Source organism: Diplotaxodon limnothrissa, linkage group LG8 (assembly GCF_057381915.1).
Source record: "Diplotaxodon limnothrissa isolate DT_005_m linkage group LG8, D_limnothrissa_male_GT1.1, whole genome shotgun sequence".
NCBI classification, from domain to species: domain Eukaryota; kingdom Metazoa; phylum Chordata; class Actinopteri; order Cichliformes; family Cichlidae; genus Diplotaxodon; species Diplotaxodon limnothrissa.
The window spans coordinates 19695872-19719377 of NC_140603.1; the positions used below are offsets into that span (position 1 = coordinate 19695872).

The following is a 23506-nucleotide window of genomic DNA, read 5'->3' on the forward strand; positions in this document are numbered from 1 at the left end:
AAAGTATCTCTAGTTCCTTTGGGTCCACTTGTTCCTTTAAATAAAACCTTACCACTGTGAGTGTGACAATTATAAAAGCGATGACAGTCATAGGATTGAAATGCTAAATTCGTTGATCAGACTAAGCATAGATTAACAGACACTTTCAGCAGTTACATAGCAAAGTCTGAGAGTATCTGCCAGCCTGTGCAGGTCACTAAGGACAGTCACATGTTATCTCGTGTGCTGCACACAGTGCAAATCTCTTTGCTGCCAACACAGCCCGAGAGCAGAAATAGCTATCACAACACAAACTTACTTCTTGGAAACTAAACTAATCTCTAAGAGATGCTGTAGTTTTAAATGGTTTTGTGTAATGGGAAGTATGTAGGACTTGGTATCTTTAGAAAACTGCTCACAGAATAAAAACATGTCATACAGGTCTAAAGGTTCTCCATGAAGAGACGGAAATAACAATGCTGGACACTGTAGCACAAAAAGTTGCCAAGTGCAATAAGCTTTGGAAGATTATTAAGAATCTGAATAGCCTGCAATAAGAAAATAGGAGACAAATTGCATATTTCAGTTGTCTCATGAGGCCAACTCAGCCTTAAAGCCACTCAGTGAAAAAGTGTGTTATTTTAAAGATCATTTTCTTTTTAAATGAGAAAGCTTAATTTAAAGTCTTTGATGTAATGAACAACCTCAGATCTCCGCTGTATCTGGGTCAAATGTTAACCTACTAATTCCTGATAGGAGACAAATCTCTTTCATGATATAACAAGCAAACGTTTGCTCGTGTGTGAAACAGCCTTGTTTTTTTATTTATCACTTTGAAGAGTTTTTCATTGCTAGTTTGATCCACATGGAATACATGGCCCACTTTTTCTGTGTGGATTTTATTTTTTTATTTTTTATTTTTTGCCTTGTAGCGGATCTATTTCCTTTCTTTTATTCCAACTTCACGTGTGGTTCTCTATTTTCATTCTATTTACAAAGTGACAGTATTTAATGACAATGTGAAAACACAGAGTCCCCAGTGTTTGCTCTACCAGGTCAGGTGTGAACTATGAAATATATAAGTGTGAGCTATCATGAAAAAAAAAGGATCCAAGTGAGACTTTCGGGGTGAGAGAGTAGCGATGGTGAAATGAGAGAAGGAACCAAGTCAAGTGTAGAGAATGAAATCTTATTTCATTCAGAATGATCACACTGTAGATGCGGTCCTCTAAAAAGATTTTTTTAATATAAATATAAAGAAAGAGATGTCAAACTTTGCTAAAAACAGTATGATTTATTTATACACCACAACTGTCATGAGGTCACAAGGAATGTGTCATTTTCCCTGCAGTAAAAAGCAGTTGTGAACATCAGTGCGACACTATTCAGGTAACTGACTGTAAGATGAATCAAAGACTCACACTCATCCTTTCTTGTGTTACGAGGCAGAAGCAAACAGACACGGTGACAGGTGGAGCAAACGCAGACCTGTCTTTAACTACGGTATAATTTAATAACAATTTTAGAAGTTATTAACAACAAGAAATTAAATTGTCTGACTATAATCTGATTATGTGAAAATGATTCTGACCTAATTGGAGCAAGAAAGCATATTACCTGCTGAGCAACACAGCTCACTACAAGCTCAGGGAGCAGGACATGAAAAAGAAATGAACGGCCATTACATGATAGATAACCATACAGTAAAGTATTTATTGTCAATAACTTATATTATCTACAATTTGACCTAACGGTGTTGATAGTGGTGAAAAGACAGGGGATCAAATATAATTCAAACCCAATTCAGCCCAAGGTTTACATCTGATGAAAGTCATCAATTTGATGGTGAACCATCAAATATTTGGTTTTTATTTCACCAAAAAATGTGAAATGCTCTCCCTCCTGGGAACCGTAGGCCGTCAGTTAACTCAGCGGTCCCCAACCCCCGGGCCTCGGACCGTGGGTTGTTTGGTACCGGGCCTCGAGAGTTGAGGCTCAGGTGTGAAATGTATGGTTTTCAGGGTTTTTATCGGTTTTCAGCGTTATTTTGTTATCGTTTTTATCGTTAACTTGGTTTTCCTGGGTCTTTTCACGTGTGTTATGAATAAATCTTCTTTTTTCGGTACCGGTACTAATTTTATTTTATTGTATTTATCCGCGACACCTTAAAGGCCGGTCCGTGAAAATATTGTCGGACATAAACCGGTCCGTGGCGCAAAAAAGGTTGGGACCGCTGAGTTAACTGAACAAACTCCTGGCCAGAGGGGATGTTGGTATCGTTGTAAAGAAGCAGACAAGTCAAATAATCATCATCATAACTTCATTTAGAAACCATTTTCAGTACTTCAGCTTCAAATGTTTCAATTGGTGCTTTTGTTGCTTTGAAAGTGGTGATGGAGAAGTATTGAGGATATCAGAAGAAGCTGCACTGTGTCTTTGTGGATCTAGAAAAAGCATATGATAGGGTCCCAAGAGTGAAGCTGTGGTACTGCATGAGAAAGGCCAGAGTGGCAGAGAAATATGTGAGGGTGGTACAGGACATGTATGAGGACAGCGAGACAGGGTGAGGTAAGAGCGATGGATGGTTCAAGGTGGGGTTGGGATTACATCAGAGATCGGCTCTGAGAACCTTATTGTTTACAGTGCTGAAGGACAAGTTGGCAGATGAGGTCAGGCAGGAGTCTCCGTGGACTATGATGTTTGCAGAGGAATGAAAGCCCACGCAGAATGCATGTGTGTGAATGAGAGGAAGATGTATAGAAAGGTGAGCATGCAGGCAGTAGAGATAGTGAGGGTCGAATGGGGTCAACCATCCAGAGCAATGGACAGTGCGCAATAGAGGTAAGAAGTGCATGTAAGCAGGGTGGAGTGGGTGGAGTGTCAGGTGTGATTTGTGTCAGAAGGATAGCAGCAAGAAGGAAAGGGAAGGTTTATAAAATGGTAGTGAGACCTGCTTGGATGTATGGTTTAGTGACGGTGGCGCTAACAAGACAGGAGTTTGGTGCTAAAGGTGGCAGAGCTGAAGATGCTCAGATTGTTATTGGTAGTGATCAGGACTGACAAGTTTACAAATCAATATTTCAGAGGGACAGCTCAGGTTGACTAGTTTGAAGACAAGGTTAAGACATGTGCAGAAGAGGGGGTAGGGGATATACTGGACAAAGGATAGATTGAATATGGAGCGGCCGAGAGATGAATAAATCAGAGAAGGTTCATGGATGCACTGAAGGAGGATATGCAGAGTGAGACAGAGGCAGATCATCCACGGTGGTGATCCCTAAAGGGGGGAGAAGAAGAAGAAGAAGATGTGACATACAAAACTAGATTCGATTGCTGATGCTGCATAGGAATAATTCGCTAAACAAATGTGGCAGCTATATTTAGCTTCACAGGCAGTTCTACTGTGCCAAACAGTGTCTCTTCACAGACTGCTGTTGCCTAAAGATTTACTCTATTTACTCTATGCCAATGATTACATGTGTTTTTCTTTCCCTGTGAGATCCAGCTCAAAATCCAGCCCAACATGAAAGCTATTTTGTTTGGTCATTACAGCTTTAAGGCTGAGGGTTCAAGAAAACATTTTAGAGATGTGGAATGAAAGTGTGTGTGTGTGTGTGTGTGTGTGTGTGTGTGTGTGTGTGTGTGTGTGTGTGTGTGTGTGTCAACAATAACAAAATGTCATTTGCTCATACTGAGTAAGGTCATAACTAAGTGAAAATTTGTCACGTCCACAATTACACCCACTCGGTTTCTTACTTTGGATAATGATGCAAACTCCTTTTTGCGTTTTGAGGTGATGTTGGCAGTGGAAGGTAGGAATCTTTATCATTTTAGCCATGAGTCTGATAAATGCTGGCAGAAGACATTATGAGATGCAATCACAACAGCTTTTTAAAATACATGATATACTTGCTGTGTACCTAAAAAGCACCACTAACTGTAGGTAACACAAGCTTTTGGTATCACTATGTTAGTGAAAAGTTATAAACGTAATTTTAAGTGGAGAGAGTCTTTAATATATCTTTACATTTTAGCAATATTTTCTTTCTCACGAGAGCAAAATATAACTAATATGATAGACTTTGAAAAGATGTCTTCTTGTAAAGTCGATCGAACTCACTCTGGAGCAGGACACAGTACATTATGCGTCTGCAGTACACAGCAATAGAGCAACTGAAAGAAAAACCAGATTGTCAGCAGCAGTGATTCTGTGAGCGAGTCAGGGATGAGATGGCTAAAGAAAAGGCTAGGTGGAGAGGATAGGCAGCTGGCCAGAATGACACTGAGATTTGTGTTCAACATGCCAAAAAGGGTTGGCACTGCCACTCGCTGACTCACACCCCAGCCTCACTGGGAGTATAGAGACAATAGACTCCCAAACACGTGGTGTAAGGGCCAAGTGACCCACTCTGACACAAATACCTGCCTTTTAGTTTAAACAGGTGCCCACGGCTCTTTAGGTTTTGAGAAAGAGATGGAGAGATATAATGCTGCATATAAACATTTGCTTAATTCATTTATTAGACCACCTGTAATAAAAACAGGAAATGCAAACATTTTCAGAGGTTTCTGAACATTTGTGTTCAGAACTAAGACATATATTGCTATTTATTAAACAAAAAACAATCTGAATTCACGTGTTGATACCCAAATTTGAGACGGCACACTGGACTTCAAGCACAACATTTAGCCAGTAAAACTAGTTCATCTATTCAGAAATACAAGTATCTTACTAAAAAAAATAATGTGCTTTACCATTTTTTAGGATTTTGTAAAACAGTAAATTTGAACATTTGTGGTTACCGATAAATGTTAGATTTGAGTATTAGTGCATTAGTATGTGCTCAGCACATAGTATAGGATTAACCATCACAGAATCATTAAAATTTTCATTTTGGGCCGATGTGATATAAGCCTTCCACTGTGTGGTGGTCAAACAAATTTGTTAAGCACTATACAAGAGAAAAAGTATAATGAGTCTGACTCTTAGAGCTTGTTAATGATTCTGTGTGTTTATGTGGTCCTGGGTTCTTTGACCCAGCGCTTTGGGTTTTTGGGCTGTTCTTAGTCCTTTGTTAACAGTTTTCTTATTTGTGATTTGTGTAATTGTGTTTCTGGATTATCCATTTTGGGTTTTTTTGTGTTATCATAAAATAGATTTAAGTCCTTGAGGCTACATTGTGTTTTACCTGCCCTCTGTTCCCTGTCAAGTCTTAGAGTCTCTGTGTGGTGTTTTTCTGTCTTGTTACTTCCTGTTTTTATTTTGATAGTCATTTGTCTCCGGTGCCATGTTTTAGTTTTACCTCACCACCTCTTGTTATCTGATTTAGTTCAGCTGTGTCTCTCAGATGTCTCCACTCTGCCCCAATTGCTATTCTGTGTTTGCAGAGTTGCTGTCTGCCTTGGTTTTATTGTTTGTTAGGCTTCTTTGGATTCTGCAATTAATTTTCTGCTATGGACTCAATAGTCCAGCTAAATAAATGTTGATTTTGTTTGTTTGTTTATTGCTTTTTGCCTCAGAAGTCTACATTTAGGTCCTCTTCTGCCACTCATGACAGTATAGACTAGTATTACAGTCACTTAACTGAGTCATGTGCATATTTCATCCTGATTTCTCACTGTAAACAGCTCTTAAAAAAGGGAAAGCACACAGTGAAATGCATAGTGACACGGTGGCTATGAACTGTAGATGTACCTTCACTTCCTTCCTTTTTGCTGATGTTTCACAAGCGACACAGTTTTACAGCCGCTTACTTCAGTTTGCCTCAGCATTACTTGAAAACTTGATGCAGTTAGGGAAAATTTCCTCAGCACAGCATTTTAAAAAGACCTGCAAAGCTACACAACCATAAATTTTTCCCTCAAAGCATGTTATGCCATGAAGGAAACGTGATTCTGCTCGCCGTTGTTTTTCGGTCAAAGCAAGAATGATTACTTTACTAAAATGAAATTGCAAACTGCTGATGAACTTGCATAAGCGGTTTGAATAATGGAATTCGCATCAACAAATTAATCCACAGCTTTCATGCTTCAGTTGCAGCAACTTGCCTAAGAAAAGCGGTTAAATTCAATTTCACTTGCAGCCCATTCAGTTACCCTTTCTCAACAGAACAATTAATATTCAGTGATGCTGATCTACATCTCTGCACACACAAATATGTAAATTACTGGCACAGTGAAACCACTGCAACATGGAGAAAAATTAAGAATATTCTTGATAAATATAAAACTCTTTTTTTGGCGGGTTACGCTCAGTACTGATAAAATGATTCAGCCTATAAGCTGCTGCATACTCCAAACAGTATAATCTGGACTTTGTCTGCAGCTCTTATTGTGCTATAATAACATCCCTAGTTAAGGATGCAGCATAAATAAATCTCTCTCTTCTCCTCCATCTTTCCTTTGACTTCTTACTTCTTTTCATCCTCTTCTAACCCCTTCTCCTCCTCCATTGCCTCCAAAAGCTGACTGTGTGCAGCTATAAAGCTTAACTAACTGGCAAATGACTGCCTCCCTCTTGCTTGCTTATCTACAGGATAAGCTGGGAGGTTATTTCCATGCTATACAGCTCATCAACAGTCGTGAACTGCAGCTCTTCCTTGTGTGCTCGAGGGTAAACCGCAGTTTGCTGAAGTCATCTCCTGCACCTTATGTGTCTTACACACCTGAAATTGAAGGAATCTGCTACAACTGGGAAGAAAAGAAAATGATGCACAGTGCTGCATAACAGCAAGTGAGACAGATGAGCCTGACTGCAGCACACGAAGACAGGCAAGGAGTCCAAAAGAAACCAAAAGTAGAGCCACTGAAGGAGAGAGGGATGGTGTAGGATGAGCTACAGGAAGAAACCAAACAGACGTGGGAACTCAAAAGGAGAGGAGAGTGAATTTTTAATCATATTATGTAGAACAGAATAATGGTGGAATTAGAAATGAAATTAATTATGAGTACTACAGGATCAGGAGTGAAGAGAATCAGCAGAACATGAAATCTGGCCAGCATCCTTTCTGGGCTGCAAAGATTCTTAGCACCCCAGGCTGCAATCAGCTACAGTGGCACTAGCTTAACAACAACATCAGAATGCTAACAATTGGCAGGTAATTTGTATCTTGTCATTAAGCTTTTGGCTGGTGGTGGTGCTGCAGAGTAAAAGAATAAAGCTCCAGGGGACACAAAATAGTATCTAATCATCCAGGTGTAGTTTCCCCTGTCAGTGCATCAAGCCAAACAACGAAACAACACTTACTGCTTAAGAGACAGAGTGTTAAAGTGGACACCAGGGTTATATTTAACCTTGGTTGCAGCCAGGGACAGCACAAAAGTGATCCCCTTAAGCTGATTTTTAGTTTTAGTGTCCTTATATCCCCCCAAGTTATTGGTTCTGTTACTAGGTAGGTAACAGAAGCTAGCTGATGTAAGTCTATTGACCGCAACCAGCCAACCAAGACGGTGACGTAAAGCTCCAAACTTACAGAAGAAGTCACTAAACATGTTTTTAAAACTTTGTGTATCTGGATTTGAGAAATAAGTGGTGAAAGTTAGTGTTATGTCTATGTCAGTTTTTGAGAGCAGGGTTCAGTGGTGTAAATGAGCCTTTTTACATTTGGTGTTTTCACTATAAGCATATAGATTCGGTCAGGACAACCTGCTGAAGTTCAAACTGAGCATCAAAATGGATTAAAAAAAAAGGGTGATTTTAGTGATGTTAAGTGTAGCATGGTTTAATTGTTCAGAAACTGCTGCTGAGATTTTTCCACATAATAATCACAAAGGAGAAAGAATGGTATGCATGTTGAAGCCTCACCAAATTTAAGAACAAAAGACTGGAAAAACATTGCCTGGTCTACATCAGTGTTTAATATTTAGTTGGTAGGGTAAGAATCTAGTGTTAACAAGATGAAAGCGTGGCTCCATTGTAGTTTGTATCAGTGGTTCAGGCTCCAGGTGGTTTGATGGTGTGGTGGATAGTTTCTTGTCACAATTTGACTCCTTTAGTACAGATTAAGCATTTGTTAAACACCACAGTCTGAGTATTGTTGCTGACCGCGTCTGTCCCTTTATGACCACTCTGTACCGATCTTCTGATGGCTGCTTCCAGCAGGATAACACACCATGTCACAAAGCTCAAATAATCTCAAACTGGTTTCTGGAACATGACTATGAGTTCAATGTACTCAAATGACCTCCACAGTCACCAGATCTCAATCCAATAGATCACATTTGGATTGTGGTGAATAGGAGATTCACATCACAGATGTGCAGCCAACAAATCTGCAGTAACTTTCAGTAAGTTTCAGCACTTTGATGAATCAAATCACTTCATCATTTTGCTGATATTCTACAAAATCAATAAGACATATTCCTGTATGGATGGAAAAAATATCTTTTTAACCTTTGCCTCCCCTCATGTCTCAAATGACACATGAAACCAAGTTTTGATACAAACCTTTTAGCAAGCTGATCCTCTGAAACATTACCTCACTTTTCCTTGGGTTTGCTGACTGGGCTGTTTTTTGAAGATTTTTTTCCCCCCCAGAAGCCAGTGCTAAACTTTATAGCTTCCACAAATTAATAGGGTTATTTTATGATTTAAAAAAATGATTTAGAAAAAGAATAAGAAAAAACGCTATTGTCAACCATGTGCACCTTGATTGGCTTCACATTCCTGTCTATGTCCCCAGTGCCCCATCTGAAGGGCCCCAAAGCAAAGTCATCTGATCCTTTGTACTGTATATTTGCAAAGGATAAATGCAGAGTGTCATATGCAGCTAAGTACCCTACGACACCACAGCAGGTGGTTGCTTGAATGTCATTACAGCCAATGTGGTTTATCATGTCCTTGTGAATAATAAAGGAATCAAGTCTTTCTGCTATTGAGCTGCAGCACAGTCTGTTCCTCTTCTGTCTCAGCTTTCAGAAGCACCTATTTGCATCTTTTCTTCATGACTGCTAGGAATTTGACTTGTGTTTTTTTTTTTTTTTTACATTTTGGCTTCAAAACTAAACAAAACTGTGAGATGCATTTATTTTCACCTTATTTAATTCAGTGTATGTAGAGACATGTTGTAGAGACAGTTTGCTGATAGCCTTAAACACAGTTTATATATTTAGTCATGGGAATCAATGTAAATCATTGCATTTACACCAAAAGAGAAAACAGCATCCTAAAACGATATGTTGAATGTGTGCCCTCATTATGGGAACAGTAGCCCAGAGCTGAACTCCTTTTTGAGCCTCTAAAGTGGCATTTTCAGTCAAAGTTTTTATAATCAACATTCTCATTTCTCCCAGGCCATCTTTTCGCCATCCTCCAGCTGCGAGCTTCTCTCCATTCCTCCCTTTGTGGCTCTTTGACTTTATATTCCCTGCCAACCTTTTGAAACTGCTGATCTGCCTTTTTTCTCCAGCACAGCTAATTTCTCTATTGTTGACCCTGTCACTCACACTTTCTGACTGCTTGGAATATATCCACATATTTCCTTTTCTTCCCATAATCCTCTCATTCTGTGCAAAGTCTTTTATCGTCTCTCGGGCACAAGCCTGATGTTGACTAAAGGTCCGTGCAATGTTACTGGAATATGTCTGTGAAGGTTCTCAGTCAGTTTTTCCAAGCTCCTTTGACTGCAATGTTACTGGAAGGTTTAGAACTGGTCACGTGACACATAATATTTATTTATATTTCTCCTCTATTAATTGATTACTTTGGCATGAACAATCCCATTCTTCAGTGCAATGTAGATACAAATTTAAAGTCCTGACAATTTCAAATTTTATTACAGAGTACTCAGCAACCCAACATTTCAGACTGCCCCATTTTTTAAAGTCTAATTTAGCAAACACATTTTTGAGCTGTGCTGGAAGTTTGCTACTATGGATGGTGATGTTGGTCTGACCACAACTTTAGTCTTGGGTGATCACCTTGCTTTATATGTAGCTCCATCAGAAAATGGGTACATTGTGATTATAAAGAGACGGACATGGTCAGCAACAATACTCAGCTAGGCTGTGTTTAAGTAATGCTCAGTTGATAATAAGGGGCCCAAAGCGTGCCAAGAAAATATTTCCCACACCATTACGCCACCCTCTTTTTCAGACCATTCACTTTAAACCCTCGAGACCAACAACTGTGCCACATTCAAAGTCCCTTCAGTCACTATTCTTCCTCATTCTGATGCTCAGTTTGAACTTCAGCAGGCCATCTACATGTATAAGTTCATGGAGTTGAGCTACCATCTTATTGGTTGATTAGATATTTGCTTTACTGAGTACACCTCAGCTGCTTGTTAAAGACTGTATGTCTTACATCTAATCATTTCACAAAGACAAAGCAGAAAATGCAATGACGAAAAAAAGAACGCACAGTGGCCATTTAATCTCTTTAGATTAAATGTCCACTGTGCATACAGTGATACACAGACGTTGCTTTGATTTAAATGTATCTGGAGCTACAAAGTCATACTACTTTATAGCACCAAATCAAAAAACTACACCAACTCATTCTGGCATATCTGTACTGTTAGGTCTTAATGCCGGTTAGTTTCCTAATAAGATTGCCTCAACACAAGTATTTTTTGCTGATATTAAACATGACAGTATAAACATCTCTTAGTTCTGTCAATTTGGAGGCTCAAAATGAGCCCATTGTGAGCAAAGAAAAACCCTTTAGTTGCACTCTGAATCTACAAATCATCCTTTATAATACCTGTGAATAAAGATGTGAAAATCCATTTAACCTCCACACATTACCTTTGGGAAAATGACTCATTATAACGCACCCTGTAATTCTGCAGCCAGAAATAGAGCCTGATACACTGCTGCCATCTAGTGCCACATAGGGTTCACATGTGAAATTTTTATTCCAACCTTCAAAAACAATTCCAGTTATAAAAAATAACTGCATGTCTCTTTTACTCCACCATCAGCATCATCATCATCATCATTATCAGTTACAGTCTTTTTACCTTCACTAATTTACTCGTTAACAATTTAAAATGTATCAAAAATCTACAAATTTGAAGGTTTTGTGAAAAACAAGGCAAGTAAATGCTGTACCTTTCTGTCTTTACAATAACTTCCAATAGATGTCATACTGTATAATAGCAACCCATTGTTTTTTATGACAGAAGCAGAATGTACATGGATTACATGGATAAAGAAATGGGGAAACGTACTAAAAAAAAATAAAAACATCTGACATCACAGGAAAGACAAAAATGGTTAATTTCTCAATTCGGAGGTGGCTTTTTATGTGTAGTGTTCACATTCACATACACCTGGCATCCTAACCACCCCGACATCATACATCGGTATTCATACAGTAAAATACAAAACTAAAATACAGCTTTAACAGTTCAATGATCAGCTACAGAGCTTTAATATTCCTATATCCAGCTCTACTCTGCAGCTTGATTGAAATAAATAGAAGTTTACTTTACGTTTTAAAAGGAATGGGTTAAAATTTGACAACAAATGAGTGAAATCAAAGCACTTTCTACATCAAATTAAAGGTTGCCGGTGAGGGCTGAGTCCATGAGGTCATCATCTTCATTTCTCATATACATTGGGCTCGGCCGGGAAGGCCGATCTGAACTTAACATGGACAAAGATGAATCTGAAGCTGAGATGGGAGACCTTGACCAACTGTCCGATTTTATTGGATGAGAAGACGGCCCCATTGACATAGATTTCTTTTTCTCTTTGTCCCTGTCCCGTTCTCGGTCTCTGTCCCTCTCCCGTTCCCTCTCCTTCTGCTTCTTTTTCTCCTTCTTGTGTTTCTTATGTTTCTCACCTGAGCTAAGGGGAATAGAGCTCATGTAGTCCTGGGGAGGAAGTGGGCGCATGGTCTGGTCATCGTCCGAGCTGGGGCTGTTCTGGTGAGACTTTTCAGCCACTGAGCTGCTTCCTGACTCGCTCTCACTATCCTGGTTAAGTGGGGTATATCCTGGTGAGCGGCTGTGACTGGGGGAGGAGCGGTCATGTTTGGGAGTCGAGCCACTGAAGAGTGGAGAAGCTTTCAGGCTAGAAATCTGAGGACGCATATTGTCACCAGATCCTTCTCCTGCTTTCTGTAGGGTCACTTTAGCCTTGATACTTGGAGAGCCACCGTCTGGTTTGCTAATTATAATCTTGGCCAAAGCAGTCGAACCTACCCCACCTGTTTTTGGGTCCATCAACTTTTTATCCCCACTGCTCCCCCCTGACACTGACACTTTTGCCTTTGCCTCTTTATCAGACTTTTCCCGCTTATAGTCACCACTTTGAGAGGATGAGACATGCTTGGATGGTGCCATGTTTGAAGGCCCACTGGGAACATTTCCAGACCCACCGCCAGGAGTAGATGACGAACCAGCTCCCCCTACTGGTGGCCCTACCTCACAACCATCCTCCCCTACTCCTCCTCCTCCAACACTCTTCAGCTTGTCTATGACTGCTGTTAGAGAGGGTTTCTTGTTACGGCTAGGAGACTTTCCTTTGGCGTTTGGGTTATTTGCATTATTCTGGCCAGCCCCTCCACCACTGCCACCTCCACCCCCACTTGCACTGCCTCCTCCACCACCTCCACCACTTCCCCCTCCACCACTGCCATACTGAGACTGAGAGCCTCCTGAGAAGCCAACTGAACCTGAAGATGACGAGGAACTGGAGGATGATGAAGAAGATGAAGAACCAGATGAAGAGCTTCCCCCAGCTGGTTTCTGTGAGCTCATGCCTCCACCAGAAGAAGACTTGGACCCTCCGGAGCTGCCACCTCCTGAGCCCATGGGGGATTTGGCCTTGGAAGAAGGTGGAGTTCCTGGAACCTGGGACTGCTGCATCTTCATAGGGGAGGATAATTTTTCACCAGAGCTACTGGAACGAGAATGGGAAGGTGAAATGTTGGGCTTTATGTTGGGATTCATAAGTGAACCAGGAGGCTTGCCCCCCTGAGGCTTAACTTTATTACTACTTCCTATTCCTCCGCCAGTACCTCCAGGCCCAGACAGGCCATGTTTGGTGATTGGTGAAGATCCTGGCTTGCCAACACCCATCCCTTGGGAGGAGCCTTTAGACTGGGATGGCCCACTTCCTCCACTCCCTGGTTTGGAGCTGTTGCCTTGTGTCATGGAGCCTTCCTTGGATTTGATCTTTCCAGAGGACGATGAGTGTGAATGATGGCTTTTGCTGCTGCTGGTTCCTCCAGTTCCTCCTGTGCTGCTTGTGGCTGAACTGCTGGAGGTGTATCCACTATGGGAAGAGGTTTTGCCCCCAGTTATGGTCCCTTTGGGGATCTGAATAGTGATTTTGGGAATTGGAGGTGTGGCACCTCCAGGGGGGGTTTGTGACCGTCCTGAGCTACCAGGAGACTTGGAACCGCCTCCACTTATGCTGCTACCAGAGCCTGAGCCACCACTAGGTGGTGTATAAGGCCGTCCCCCTGAGCTGTGAGAAGGGGATTTTCCATCAGGATCGAGCTTTTTGCGTTTGGGAGGTTTATCTTTAGATTTTCCCTCACTGGATGGCGTCCTGCTACGCTTCACCTGTTTTCCCTCTGTTGAGCTGCTCCCGATTCCCATCCCAGAACTGCTCCCACCGCTGCCCCCATTCTCATCTTTTGGCCGCATGAGAACCTGTTGTTGTTTAACTTTTGGTTCACCAGATGCTCCTCCAAGGCCCATGCTCAAAAGGGGGCTCTGGGACCCTCCACCATGTGTGTCTCCTAAATCAGGAGCTTGTCCCAGAAGTGGTTTACCACTACCACTGTTGCCTCCAAACACCATCCCAATATCAAAAGGCTCCTTTAGTGAAGGCTCTGGAGTGCTCTGTCCATGTGGAGTAGGATTTTGAGGCGTTCCTGATGGGGTATTCTGCTGGCTACCTCCCCCAAAACTCTTGACAAGGTCCATGTCTCCATCAGCACTTGGAGAACTGTCATCAAAGTAGCTCTGGGAGAAACCATGGCCTGAGGTAAGAAGGTCAGGGTTGAAGTCCGCGGCATCAGGGAAGAAGTTGGTAGAAGAAGAGTCACTGGTGGGAGTGGTAACAGTTCCGGCCGCCTCAGCAATCAGGTCAGCGGGGTCTGTGAAGGGATTCTCATTGCTGTTGGTATTGAAAATATCTGCTGAGTCAAACACTGCACTACCCTGACCTGAACTCGAAGAGTCACGGATAGGGGTACCTAGTGCGCCTCCATCCTCCCCACCGCTGCCCATTAGATGCTGCCCATGGCTCCCACCACTGCCTTTGCCAGTTTGTTCAGGTAAATCTGACAAGATTTCTGTGATATCAGGTCCAATACTATCAGAGCTGGAGAGACGGACCATACGAGGTGGTACGGTACCTGGTGGCTGCTGTTGCTGAGACTGGACATGAGACTGTGAATAAGGCATGCTGGGACCAGATGGTGGTGTTCCACACTGGCTTGGTGCAGGAGTAATGCTATGGGGCGTGTCTAAGCCATCACTGGTCAGGTTAACATCATAGATAGAATTCTGAGATGCGTCCACATCCATAGAGAGGAGCTCACGGTGGAAATCATCCTCGTGAGTGACTTGATGGTGCTGGTGGTGCTGTGGCATGGAAGATGACTGTTGAGATTTCATGCCTAAGCTACCGCCTCCAACACCAGCAGCTGTTCCAGGCAGCATGCCACCCTTTTCATTCCCCCGTGGGCGCTTCTTTTTTCCCTTCGTGCTACCTCCAGGGCAGGTTCCGCCCATGCCTTCTGTCCGTGGAGAACCAGAAGAATTCTGTCTCTCTAATGGACTAGACCCATACAGGGAAGCAAAATCTTGAGTGGGATTGTCTTTCAACAAGTTCATCAGCATGGGGTGATTCTTGGTGTTGCTGGCAGGGGAAGATGTTGGAGGTGGAGTTTGGTGGGGCTGTGGTGCATTCTGGGAGCTGGGACTAGAACCCACACTTCCAGTTATCTGTAACAGACTTGTTAGTATGGGATTTTGTGTGACTTTGCTATAGTCATCTGAATGGCCTTGACCTTGCTGCTGTTGTTGCTGCATCTGTTGCTGGCTAGCCACAGCTCCTGGGGTTAGGCACTCTCCTCCTTGAGCTTGCCTGTCAGTTCGGGACATCCCATACAGAGAAGTGATTGGACCTGTAAAATTGGGCCCTCCTCCAGTAGGTGTGTTGCCCCCTGTAAGCCCAGGCAGTCCCATGGGATTAGATCCATCAGCTGTTACCATATTATAGGTGGGACTACCAGAGGGTGGAAGGTTGTTTTTCACCATAGTCTCCACGGTTTGTGCAATTAGGGAAAGGGCTGGAGTGTCTGCTTGAATGGTTTCTGCTTTCCTTCGAATTGCTCTCATGGTTACAGGGATGGACATGCATCTACAAGAGGAAGGAAACAATTACCAACCATGTACTAAACTGTGCATAACCACACAGTTATGGTGTTATGGTGAGTATCTCACCTCTGGACCACTTTGGTGATGAATTCATCAGTGCAGATTAGAGCATCTGACACTCCTTTATATAGCTTGCAGGATACCTGTCTGGAGTCAATCACCTCCATCACCACTAAAGGAAAAAGATCACATAGAATAGAGTTACACAAAAAACAAAAGATATTCCAGCAGATTAACACATGAACCCCTTTAGACTGCAATCTACTCCAAAGCTAAAAGTGTAAAGTGGCTGCCTGCTAATCAACCTTGAAGTGACTTAGAGGATTTTTTTTTTCAGTCAACATTTTATATTAGCCAACAGTGAAAAGACAGACAGCAAACATAGGTTTGAGATAAAGGTTCAACATGCTGCAGTCATGTGTTGAGTCCTCCAGTTAAAATAATAAATACCAGTTTAGCTGAACTTTAACGCAATGGCAATTTTATAAAAACTTTGCAATTGTTGGTTTTGTGTTTCTGGGCAATGAGTTGGGGAAACCTTTATATACTCAACCAAAGATAATTTACCATGTAAAAAAACAGTTCTCTGTAAAACCACTATACAATCAGAAAAGACCAATTTCCCACATAATTAATTAATATCAACCACTCCAACAGTGTCACATCAATTTCAGTAGTCAGAACTTCTGACTTAAAAATGAATATATGAAATATAAACAAATTAAAGTTCAACTTCAAGCTCTCTATCAGGATTTCAAGTATTTGTAGCAAGTGACTACTGGGGAGAAAAAAAAAGTAGTATAAAGACATTTGTGTCAAATCCACTTGTTACAAAACATCATGTTTGCTGTGATGTTTTTTTAAATGCATCTATCTTAGTGAAACACCTTTATTCCCCGAAACCAAAAAAGAGCAAAAGTATGTGCTTACCACAGACCAGGGACTCATTCACTGGATGCTGGAAAGAAACGCTGAAACTTGAGTCAGTAAGAGGACACACCTCAAACTGCAGCAGGCCTGCACTGTCTGAAATAACAATGACACTTATTATAAGTAATTTAATATGATAGAAAACAGAGCACATGTTAATAAGATAAATACAGGAAATCAGAAGCCACCTACCTTCTTTGATAGAAGTCCGCTTCACACAGCTGCCAATCAAGGTGTTATAGGCTGCCTGATGCCGAATGATATCCAACAAGAATGGTACTTGTGCCGGGTGGCGGAAGGGGATCTTGGACACCAGTGCTCCTTGAAGAGATCGACCATCTTGCACTGGAGCATCGCCATTCAGGAAGTAACAGTGCTGCTGATCAGGTAACACCTTAGACAGCAAAATAGAAGTTTTCAGATACTTCCAATGACAGAAATTGTGATAATTGTGATATATAAATACAAGTAATGGAGACAATTCTAAAGCCAAAAGAAGAGGTTGGGGGTAACCACCGAGGGTGGACAGACCTTTAACTAAACCAAATAATGTGCAAGTTGAAAGATTCTAGAGATTTACAACACATCGCTGATATTTGTGGAGGCAAGTAATGTCTGCTCACAGAATAAAAGTGCATGTTGTGTGGGGGTGGAGGCTGGGAGCTGCCCTCCTCAAGACGTTGGAGCTGGCTCTGGACAATTAACTGGTAGAGAGGTGACAAGATTGGTGGGGTCTCAAACACTGGGATGGCTGGGGGAAAAATTGACAGAGATTAAGGTTAAACCGTTCAAATAAAGAATAATATTTTCTATGTGTGTTAATGAATAGTGAATACAACATGCATTAGGTAAACTCACAAGTAGCATTGCCCATCCTCTGGATAAAAGAGAGTGAAAAGGGTGTGGGTTGGTTCATCTTAAGGAAAAAACAAGCTGGCAGGTCCACACAGTTGGAGTTGGTCACAGTGGAAAAGGAAGGTGTCCTAAAATAAAGAGAAAAAAATCAATTACCCATGATAACTGCCTAATATTTGCAAGAGTGGTGAATTTGTAAACAATTCCCAGTATAGCATAATTGCAGGTTTTACACAGATTAGAGTTGCTCACTGGAGGACTTTGTAAACACTGGTGAACATGTTCTTACCCCTTGTTGTCAACAGGGTGGGATCCTGTGATCAGTGGAGCAATTGGGAGCTTATAGACAGAGGAGGTTCCTTCAATTGTAACAGAGACACTGACACCCAGAGAGCGCGGCACTGTAACAACAAGCATCCAGTAAGTTACATAGGTCGTGACTGGTAGATGATTCTTGATAAGGTCATCAATGCCCTGCATGCACTTGCCATTGTTGTCCATTAGGTTGAGCTGTGTGCCTGTTCCCTCTTCAAATATGTCATAAGGGGACACATAGCACTGGAGAGAAACAAGGTGACCACCACTTCTGGCTGTCAGCAAGCCCACACTCCCATGCAGAATAGTTTCTACTGTATTAGCATTGGTAGCTAACCTAAAAAACATAAAAACAAAGAAGACTGCATTAAAATAGAGATGATCAAATTAAGTGCTTCGGTCATAATTATTAATATATACAATTTAGGCAAATGTACAGAGATACAGTCTCTTATAATAAGAGGTGACCCTTGCGATCTTTAACAATAGGTGTCCCAACACCTCATAAAATTAGTGTACTTAGTCTTTTAACAGTACCACAGGTTCAAACTGATTAAATCTTCAGGGATTTATTATTTAACATGCATTTTCTAGAAGCACATACATATAGCATACAACCAAAGTCCTCAGAAATGTGATGAATATGAAAAGTCCAAAGATCCCAAAGACAACTTAAACAGTAAATCAAAGACTTATTGAACTTACCTAAACATGTGCATCATCTTTGTAAGATCAAGCTCCAAAGACTGGAGTGCTATGTACATCTTGGTTTTCAGTTTACTGATACACAGAAAGGAAATATTATTAGACATATGAAAACAATATTCAGAGATGTATGGCATATGCATCTTATAAAAAAAATAATATCACTAATCTGGTCTTTGATTGCTTTCTTTTCAGCTCTCCTGTCTCTCAGCAGTTAAAAAGCCTAAATACATTACATATTCATAACTCAACAATTTAAGAAAAGATAATTTTCATAATCTGGAAGATAGCACATGTAAATTCAATTTTATACGTGGAACGAAATATCTACTCGTGCTTTTAGATAAGCCTAAACCAAACGTCAAAGCCTGCAAGCCTACTTACTTGTCTCCAGGAAGCTTGTATAAATCAACAAGTCCCTTGAGATGTTTAGAAAACTCTTCAAAGTTCTTTTCCCTGTTAAAAAGAAAACAAAAGTGGCTCAATCAGCTATTAAACAGGAATCTCTAACAGGTAACTGCAATTTTAACTTTTAATCATTAACAGAAATGAAACACCATGCACTACAGGTTTGTCTCTTATCATCCACAAGAGTTTCAATTACACATGTGCTTTCTACTCACCTTAAATGCTGAAAAAGCTCAGGACAACTCTGTGACCAAAAATTAAATGCAAAAAAAGATTACTGAATCTTCACTAGTGGAATTAGATTAATGTAATTTGCCTCTCCCAGTCACACAAGCCTAGAGACCAGTTGGCAACCCACGGCAACCACTGGTTGTAAGGGAAAATATGTGTATTCCAAACGGTTGCCAAAGATTCCTGGCACTGCGCTTTATTGGAAACCTCCTTGTGATTGGTTAGTTTTTTTCCTAGCAGGTGGAGGTTGCAATGGTGCACTGAATGGTCTCTAGACCTGTGTTACCAAGGCCTTCTATTACTAATTTATGGAACTACATAGTGATTAGACTGACCGTGGGGCTTTCTCCTTGATGAGCCACTTTAACATCCACTAGCTGGCCACTGGTGTCTAGCTGCACCTCCACATAAAACATGTCCATTGTGATGTAGCACTCCGTTCCAGAGGGACTCAGGTGGGAGCCCAGCCTGCATAAACAAGACAAAAAAAAATTGACAAAATAATGCTATGACGTTTCTATACTCCATTTCCTGTTGTGCTTTAGCTAAAACAGTTTTAGTATATTGGAATGGATAAATGCCATCAAAACTGTAAAATAAAGAACATCATGCAATGTGTTGTATGTAGCCCTCCTAACCAATAAAGAAGCTCATTCTCATTTGAAATATTAAACTAAAGGTTTTTCAACCTAAGCACTGAAAGCTTCCACTGCTTTCAGTGCTTAGGTTTACCGGCCTCGGTAACTGTAAGAGACTCACATGTTTTGTCGAGCAATGGATTCCAGACGATCTGTCATGGAGGGAAGTGATGAGACTGAAAAAGAAAGCAGTTTGTTTTTCTAAACAAAAAGGTCAACTCGCTCTCCCTTGTGTTTCAATCAACTGACGTCCTCACCTTTCAAAGCTCTCTGCAGGGTCTCCAGACAGTTGAGCAGGAGCTGGTGACCTGCTGCATTCATCACACCACGTTTCTCCTGGGACACATTATGTGGAAAGAAAGAGAAAGTTCATAAAACAAAAAATGTGCTTAATCAACAAGATCTAAAATTTGTTTTCCACCTGCTCCACTGGGTTCAAGAATGTAAATTCATTACAGCTTTACTTATCCAGAAGCTAAGTTACTGAAGAATATACCTTTTATGCAATTATATGTTTAATGACATTAAATGTGTTCTCTGTTGTGATTACTTGTTACATTGTGACCTGATGTGGGATTGTTAAGTAAATAGATGGGTCATGATGGGTATTGTGTGTGTTTATAATGTTGTTAAGGCCTTCTAAAACACTTGGTTTTTTTGTAGAGCTAAACTGCACCACTAGGTGGTGCCTATTACTGTTTCAAGAAATGGAGTTGAGGATGTTTTTCGCTTTCTATTCACAAAGGCACCACAGATTTTATCATAAGGGCCTTGCTGCAGATGCCTCTTTCCTGCCTTTACTGATGTAAAATAATGCTTTTGAAATTTGTACAAATCACTTGTAGAAAGGTCTCTCTCTCACCATAGCCTGACGAACAACCTTGCAGGTCTCCTGCCATGGCCGGGAAGCATTGTGTTTGGCATGAAGCCTCTCCAGCAGAGCAGCCATGCGACTCTGCTTCTCTGCTTCTAAATAAAAAAGAAATACATGCATTTAGATAACTTTTAAGCAAATTTCATACACTTATTCTGTTCTGCATTTTAAAAGAGGTTTATGATCTTTTTTGCCACCCAGAATAACCATATTTATGTAATAAAAGTACTTATACTAGAACAAGACAAAGTTTTTACTATTCCTCTAGGCAAAAACTAATTTCATCAAACAAACACATTTTTTTGTCAGTTTAACAGCTGCAGTTTGAGTTGCTGTTAAGCTATATTGTATATCTTTATGGGCGTTTCTATTATCCTTGTTATTCTGAGAAAAACACAACCACAAACTATACTGTTTAGAAATAATTTTGGTTAATCCACACCTGTGTGAAAGGCTATACAAAAACTTCCCGTTCAAACTTCTATGTGGCATTTGTCTAAGAAGTGGTAAACATTGTAAAGCTACATGTGGTAACTTCAATGTTTTAAGGCAATAAAAACAACAAAACAAAACTTAAAGAAATAAAATATCAACTTAACACACACAAACACATTTTTTTTAGTGTAACTTTATGAGGAAAAAAAAGTTTTGTGCGTGTTTTTGAATGTAGATCAGCAGGAATCCCAAAAAGTGGATTCTGTTTGAATGTAGCATTTTCAGCGGGAGAAGCAGTTTGTCACTCATCCAAGTGACTTCTTCAGTCTCAGCTGACTGCAGGTTTCCTCAACCTTACAAAAAGTACATTTGTTTAATGACATGACCACTAATCAAAGACCATTGATCAATGATAGATAGATAGATAGATAGATAGATAGATAGATAGATAGATAGATAGATAGATCTCAGCCAATCCTGGTGGACCAAGGTCTAATAGTGTTGTAGGCATTATCATCATTTACGTATTCCAAACAAATTGGAAGCCAAATGTGTACTGTAACAAATATAAGTATAAAAATACTTTCTTTCCTCTATATTTTCAAGAGTGACCTGAGAGCATGACAACAACATCATTATCATCATCTATGTCCCACTTGTACTATTTGTGTTCCAGGCAGATGTCTCACGTAGGTAGGCGACTGGCATGATTTTTATACATTAGCTGGTTGGTAGGATTTGTCAGCTCTTTGGAAAAATAACAAAAAGAACAAAAAAAAAAAACAACTTTTAATAAAAGTTTTGGGATCCTTTTACCAGACTGTTAGTCTAGGATGTCTAGTGTTGTCAAAACATGTCGATAATGAGCTATTACAATGTTGCAGCTTATTACACAGTTTGCCAAACTGATGGACAGACTGGCATTTTTTGCTCTACACACTGAATAGGTAAGCAAAACTTCTGTGGTGTTTATATTTTCAGAGCCTTGTTTTGCACGACCTACCTATCATCAGTGTTTGCAGAAAGTTGACGTTAGCAAGTTGCTAACGTTAGCCGTTAGCTGATTACAGATAGGCAACTAACGTGACTTTAAGCGCACCAAAAAATAACACCAATCCTTGTACAGATAAGCCGCACTTATCAATCTGGAGTTATTGTGTGTGTATGGTACCCACAGATGGATTTCAAATCTATAAAACATACGCAAAAAGCAGCAGTACTCGCCAACATAGTGGGCTGATTTAGCAGTTAGCCATTGATAGCCCAAGTCCCAAAATAAATTATCAGTAAAGCAACGAAAAATAAAGCACGAGTCGCGTTCTTACCCGTTACTTCTTCGGTTTTAACCCGATCGCCATGAGTCTGATTTCCTCCCTGCTGAACTGAAACAGAAAGTTCCCTCGCAGGGCTGCAGCTCTGCATAGAAACACCAGGCCCCGCCGCCATTGTACCCCCCTGCTCCACTTCGACTTCCCCGCTTCAGGTTCCTAGCATCCCTTCCGGGCTTCCGTACTACTATAAACTCGTCATAGCAAGAGAGGAACAGCGATTTTTTTTTCTCTTGGGTGAGTCCTTTCTCTATTTGTGTGTATTCTCCAGACTTTTTTTTTTTTTTTAATTTTATGTATCAATTTTTTTTGCATGTTTGTGTGTATATATAACATACACGAGCACATTTAAAATAGTATAAACATTTTAAGGTTCCGACTTACCATTTTGCACGTTGTAACAATTACTTTGGGTTATTTATCACAACGTTTCCAGGAGAAACGAAACAGCTGCCTTTATCGCTTCAAAAATAAAAGCCTTTTCAGCTTATAGTAAGACAGTGGCAAAATTAATACTGCAGATGGCGTACGGTCGCTGTGAGTAAATGATTCATGATTTGCCAACAGCAACTAACAGGCAAAATCCAAAGGAAGGTTGAAATAATCATGTAAATAATGCACTACATTACTAATGGTTTTTTGTTTGTTTGTTTGTTTGTTTGTTCCTACTGTTGCCCTCTACTATAAAGCAGTCAGAGAAATAGGCCGTTTAATCAAGCAGTAGATTAAAAAAAAAAAAGATTAAAGAGCAAAAGCATCCATGCCTTGCACACACAAGCACATACTACAGGCACACACCTGAGCCTATTGTACAGCTGAGCCTGTGGCAGAGTGCTCTCTAGGGAGGATTTTCCCACCAACCATTATGACCTGCCTAAGAGGAAAGCACGGGGTGTGTGCGTGAATAGGATTCATGTGCATTTGTGCATATGCAAAGATGTATTTGTGAACATGGGTAGGCTATAAAGCAGTATGCACACAAACACAGGAGATAGCTATAGACAGCAGTGGAAATGGAGTGGGACCAGATTGGCATCGTCTGAGACAGTAGACAGACCCACAGATAGACATGAGAAAAGAGGGGAGGTGCCGCTATGTAATTGATGTGCCCACCAGGAGCTTTAGCTGGCTGCCTGGCATGGAAGAGGAGTTGGGCACTGCTGCCAAGACAGCAGTAGGAAAAAGGAAAAGGAGGCACGGGCCTTAGGGAGCACAGTAGCAGGCTGAAACCATGCCCATCAATCAGAGGCTAGTTCACCTTGCCATGCCAAGCGGGACCTCCCTCTGTGCCGAGGGATGGCGTGGCACAGGGAGTGAGGCTGGCACCGGTGTTAAACCTTCCCTAATCCTCCTGGTGGGTGTATCAGTGCCACGTCCGAATGGCAGCAGAGTGGGCAGAGGCAGGCATGAGAAAAAAAGAGAAAGTTCAACCCCTGTGCTGAGAAACGCTTCTCTGCATGTTGT

The 23506-nt window shown here is 41.0% G+C and overlaps 1 protein-coding gene across 1 annotated transcript; it reads right to left on the reverse strand.

The window, feature by feature from the left end:
• Window positions 1–10763: 10763 nt before the first annotated feature.
• Window positions 10764–22160, reverse strand: med1 (mediator complex subunit 1). The gene is made up of 16 exons (XM_085361436.1): window positions 22040–22160; window positions 20268–20374; window positions 19663–19741; window positions 19527–19581; window positions 19103–19235; window positions 18752–18780; window positions 18513–18584; window positions 18129–18203; window positions 17597–17760; window positions 17398–17509; window positions 17112–17236; window positions 16877–17004; window positions 16446–16647; window positions 16254–16349; window positions 15390–15495; window positions 10764–15306 (listed from the first exon to the last, which is right to left on the reverse strand). The coding sequence occupies exons 1-16, from the start codon at window positions 22158–22160 to the stop codon at window positions 11481–11483; spliced, it is 5430 nt and encodes a 1809-aa protein (XP_085217562.1). The 3' UTR covers window positions 10764–11480.
• Window positions 22161–23506: the final 1346 nt, after the last annotated feature.

What these genes read in the sequence shown, in the direction of transcription:
- med1 (XM_085361436.1), bottom strand. Translation starts at nt 22,160, where the DNA reads ATGGCGGCGGGGCCTGGTGTTTCTATGCAGAGCTGCAGCCCTGCGAGG. An exon ending in AGGTTGTTCGTCAGGCTATG is followed by an intron (nt 19,742 to 20,267) that starts GTGAGAGAGAGA and finishes AATGTGTCCCAG; the next exon opens with GAGAAACGTGGTGTGATGAA. An exon ending in TCCATTGCTCGACAAAACAT is followed by an intron (nt 19,236 to 19,526) that starts GTGAGTCTCTTA and finishes TTGTTTATGCAG; the next exon opens with GCTGGGCTCCCACCTGAGTC.